This window comes from Eimeria tenella, genomic scaffold, assembly GCF_000499545.2.
Source record: "Eimeria tenella Houghton genomic scaffold, Eth_scaff7, whole genome shotgun sequence".
Classification (NCBI taxonomy): Eukaryota; Apicomplexa; class Conoidasida; order Eucoccidiorida; family Eimeriidae; genus Eimeria; species Eimeria tenella.
In genome coordinates, this window is record NW_013543439.1 from 211,388 (window position 1) to 216,261 (window position 4,874).

General features: G+C 50.8%; 1 protein-coding gene across 1 annotated transcript; it reads right to left on the reverse strand.

The window, feature by feature from the left end:
• Positions 1 to 682: 682 nt before the first annotated feature.
• ETH_00006625 (uncharacterized protein) lies at positions 683 to 901 on the reverse strand (the record flags this gene model as incomplete). The annotated part of the gene is made up of 1 exon (XM_013377972.1): positions 683 to 901. One exon carries the CDS (start codon positions 899 to 901, stop codon positions 683 to 685), a length of 219 nt encoding a protein of 72 aa, XP_013233426.1.
• Between the last annotated feature and the right edge of the window lie 3,973 nt (positions 902 to 4,874).

Consider the following 4,874-nt stretch of genomic DNA (forward strand, 5'->3'; position numbering starts at 1 on the left):
GTGGCAAGATGCGTATGCGTGTGAGAAATGACAGGAGACTATAACGCGGGGGTTTCTTGGCTGATTGAACAATTGGTCAGGGCTTGAAGGAATGTCCCATACAGGAGACGTTGGGCAGAGCTTCTGGGAGCTCAGTTGTGGAAATGTTGGCGTGCGCGTGGCAAATATTTGTTTGTGAGAGCGTGCCGCTTGACGCTCGATGAAATGTGCATTGCTAGATGGCATGGTGTCCACAGCCGGGAGCTCAACACCAACAGCGCTTGCTTGCGTAGAGCGGTATGAAATAGGTGTGTGGTGGTTTTTTCGTGTTAGTCAGGGAGGTGCGTGTGGAAGTAGAGTTTTAGAAGTTAGATATTTGCGTGTGGATGGGCAGCTTAATGTGGGCAATGATGCTGTTTGCTGGCTGTTGACTCTGACTCACGAGTTGTGCAGAAAGTAAGGGTAATCACTGGCTTTTGTGTACGAAGCGAAAACAATAAACGGCTTCGCTTCGTCAAACCGTGTAAACGGGGCAAACCACCGATGCAGCTTTGTTTCACATGGTTCTCGCAGCATCTTAGGGTTTTCGTTTTGGCTCCGGTGGTTTATGTACAATTGGCGCGTCATGATTTTGGTTTTTCCTGGCGTTATACGGAAGGGCTTGCAATGGTTTCAGGGCGATTACGAACCTAGTGTAAGGCGTTTAGAAAGCATGGGTGTTAGAGCGTTTTGACAGGATGTACGGACGAATAGAAAGGCACCCTGTAGACGGCGTTCTGCAGGAGAGTGGCCAGGATGTGAAGCTTGACTGTAGTGAAGACGGATTTTTATGCACTACTTGTTTGAGCGCTTTGATCGTGAGGCGTGAGGTGTTGTAGCGAATGTCTGCACTATTTAGGCGCCTTGACGACGAGGTCGCCATGATGCGCGAGCGGTTTATTGGGGTGACTGGGGTGGATGGAGCTCTTTCAGATTCACAGTTTGGGGCAGTGTGCGTGGGTCGGCTGGTTGCAGTGGCTCGAAGGGTGACGGCATGGTTTTGTGGTATGGCCGGTGCGAAAAAAGAAGTATGTGGCAGGATGCGTATGAGGGTGGGGGATGTAAGAAGACTAGGACGCGGGGGTTTGTTGGTTGGGGAAACAATTGGTCAGGGCATGAAGGAATGTCCCATCCAGGAGACGTTGGGCAGAGCTTCTGGGAGCTCATTTGTGGAGATGCTGGCGTGCGCGTGGCAAATATTTGTTTGTGAGAGCGTGCTGCTTGATGCTTGAAGAACGGTGCAGTGCTGGATGGCGTGGTGTCCACAGCCGGGAGTTCAACACGAACGGTGCTCGTTTGCGTGTTGCGGTATGAAATATGTGTGTGGTGGTTTCTGCGTTGAAGTCAGGGAGGTGCCGGTGGAAGCAGAGTTGGAGGCACTAGATATTTGCGTGTCGATGGGAAGCTTAATGTGGGCAATGATGCTGTTTGGTGGCTGTTGACCACGAGTCCCGATTTGTGCAGAAAGTAAGACTAATCACTGGCTTTCGTGTATAAAGTCGAAACAGTAAAGGACGGCGTTTCGTCAAATTGAGTAAACGGGGCAAACCACCAATGTAGCTTCGTTTTGTATGGTTCTCGCAGCATCTCAGGATCTTTGTTTTGGCTGCGGTGATGTGTGTATCGTTGCTGCGTCCTGCGTATGGTTTTTCCTGGCATCATACGGAAAGGCTTGCTATGGTTTCAGGGCAGGTACGAAACTAGTTCAAGGCTTTTGGAGTGCACGGGTGTTGACGCTTTCCGGCAGGACAAACCCGTGATTAGCGGGATGCGCGTGTTTGAGAGTTGTTAGCAGAAGAATGGGAAGAGTGTGGAGCTGGGATGTAGTGAAACCGGGTTTATATGCCTTACTTGTGTATGTGTTCCAATCATGAGGCGGCACATGTTGTAGCGAATGTCTGCATTATTTAGTCTGGATAATGGCAAGACCGCTGTGATGCGCAAGCGGCTGATTGGGGTGAATTGGGTGAATTCATCTCTATCAGATTCACTTTATGGGGAGGCGTGCGTGGGTTGGCTGCTTGCGATGGCTGGGAGGGCGACAGCATGGTTTTGTGGCATGGCCGGCGCGAAGTAGAAGCTGTGTGGCAGGATGCGTATGCGCGTGGGAAATGTTAGGAGACTAGGACGCGGGGATTTGTTGGTTGGAGAAACAGTTGGTCAGGGCTTGAAGGAATGTCCTATACAGGAGACGTTGGGCAGGGCGTCTGTGAGCTGAGTTGCGAGATTGCTGGCGTGAGCGTGGCAAATGCTTGTTGGCGTGAGCGTGCTGCCCGATGCTTGGTGAAAGGTCCATTGCTGGATGGCGTGGTGTCCACAGCCGGGAGTTCAACACGAACGGCGCTTGCTTGCGCAGAGCGGTATGAAATAGGTGTGTGGTGGTTTCTTCATGGAAGTCAGGGAGGTGCCGGTGGAAGCAGAGTTGGAGGCATTGGATATTTGCGTGTGGGTGGGAAGCTTAACGTGGGCAATGATGCTGTTTGCTGGCTGTTGACCGCGAGTCCCGAGTTGTGCAGAAAGTAAGAGCAATCACTGGCTTTCGTGTAAAGTCGAAACAGTAAAGGATGGCGTTTCGTCAAATTGAGTAAACTGGACAGAGCACCGGAGTGGCGTTATTCTAGCTGGCTCCCGCAGCATCTTAGGATTTTCATTTTGGCTCGGGTGATGTGCGTATCATTGCTGTGTCCTGCTTATGGTTTTTCCTGGCATCATATGGAAAGGCTTGCTGTGGTTTCAGGGCGAGTACGAAACTAGTTCAAAGTTTTTGGTACGTATGGATGTTGAAGCTTGCCGACCGGACGAGCCGATGATTAGCGGCAGGCGCATGTTTGAGAGTGTTTAGGAGAAGAGTGGGAACGCCGTGGAGCTTGGATGTAGTGAAATGGGGGTTTATATGAACCACTTCTCTGCGCGCTTCGATCGTGAGGCGTGAGGTGTTGTAGCGAATGTCTGCACTATACACGATGATGTGTTGCTTGCGTGCGCGTTTCGATCGTGACGCATGAGATGTTGTAACGAATGTCTGAACTTTTTTGTCGCCATGACGACGAGATCTCTATGATGCGCGAGCAGTTTATTAAAGTGACTAGGGTAAACGGAGCTCTATCATGTTCACAGTTTGGGGCAGTGTGCGTGGGTCAGTTGGTTGCGATGGCCAGGAGGGCGACGGCATGGTTTTGTGGCATGGCCGGCGCGAACAAAATACTGTGTGGCGCGTTGCGTATGGGCGTGGAAAATGTAAGGAGGCTTGGACACGAGAGTTTGTTGCTTGGAGGAGCAATTGGTTAGGACTTGAAGGAATGTCCCATACAGGAGACGTTGGGCAGAGCTTCTGGGAGCTCATTTGTGGAGATGTTGGCGTGCGCGTGGCAAATATTTGTTTGTGAGAGCGTGCTGCTTGATGCTTGGTGAGAGGTGCATTGCTGGATGACATCGTGTCCACATCTGAGATTTTAGTGAGAACGGTGCTTGTTTGCGTAGAGCGGTATGAAATAGGTGTGTGGTGGCTTTTTCGTGTCAGTCAGGGAGGTGGTTGTGGAAGTAGAGTTGGAGGCGTTAGATATTTGCGTGTGGATGGGAAGCTTAATGTGAGCAATGATGCTGTTTTCTGGCTATCGACTGCGACCCACGAGTTGTGCAGAGAGTACGAGAGATTACTGGCTTTGGTGTATGAAGTGAAAAGAATAAAGGAGAGTGATTCGTCAAAATGAGTAAACGGGACAAACCACCGATGTAGCTTTGTTTTATATGGTTCTCGCAGCATCTTAGGATTTTCGTTTTGGCTCCGGTGATTTATGTACAATTGGCGCGTCGTGGTTCTGGCTATCCCTGGCATCATAGGGAAAGGCTTGCTATGGCTTTGGTCGATTACGAAACTAGTTCAAGGCTTTTGGAATGTACGGGTGTATACGCTCTCCGACAGAGCGAACCGATGATTAGCGGCAGGCGCGTGTTCAAGAGTGGTGAGCAGAAGAGTGGGAACGCCGTGGAGCTTGAATTCAGTGAAATGGAGTTTGTTTGCACCACGTGTGTGCGCATTTCGATCTTGAGGCGTGAGGTGTTGTAGCGAATGTCTGCACTATCTAGTCTTGATAATGATGATGTCGTCATGATGCGCAAGCAGTTTATTAAGGTGACTAGGGTAAACGGGCCTCCATTGTATTCATACTATGAAGCAGTGTGCGTGAGTCGGCTGGTTGCGATAGCTGGGAGGGCGACAGCATGGTTTTGTGGCATGGCCGGCGCGAAGTAGAAGCTGTGTGGCAGGATGCGTATGCGCGTGGGAAATGTTAGGAGACTAGGACGCGGGGATTTGTTGGTTGGAGAAACAATTGGTCAGGGCTTGAAGGAATGTCCCATACAGGAGACGTTGGGCAGGGCGCCGGGTATCTGAGTTGCGAGAATGCTGGCATGAGCGAGGCAAATGCTTGTTGGCGTGAGCGTGCTGCCCGATGCTTGGTGAAAGGTCCATTGCTGGATGGCGTGGTGTCCACAGCCGGGAGTTCAACACGAACGGCGCTTGCTTGCGCAGAGCGGTATGAAATAGGTGTGTGGTGGTTTCTTCATGGAAGTCAGGGAGGTGCCGGTGGAAGCAGAGTTGGAGGCATTGGATATTTGCGTGTGGGTGGGAAGCTTAACGTGGGCAATGATGCTGTTTGCTGGCTGTTGACCGCGAGTCCCGAGTTGTGCAGAAAGTAAGAGCAATCACTGGCTTTCGTGTATAAAGTCGAAACAGTAAAAAATGGCGTTTCATCAAATTGAGTAAACTGGACAGAGCACCGGAGTGGCGTTATTCTAGCTGGCTCCCGCAGCATCTTAGGATTTTCATTTTGGCTCGGGTGAAGTGCGTATCATTG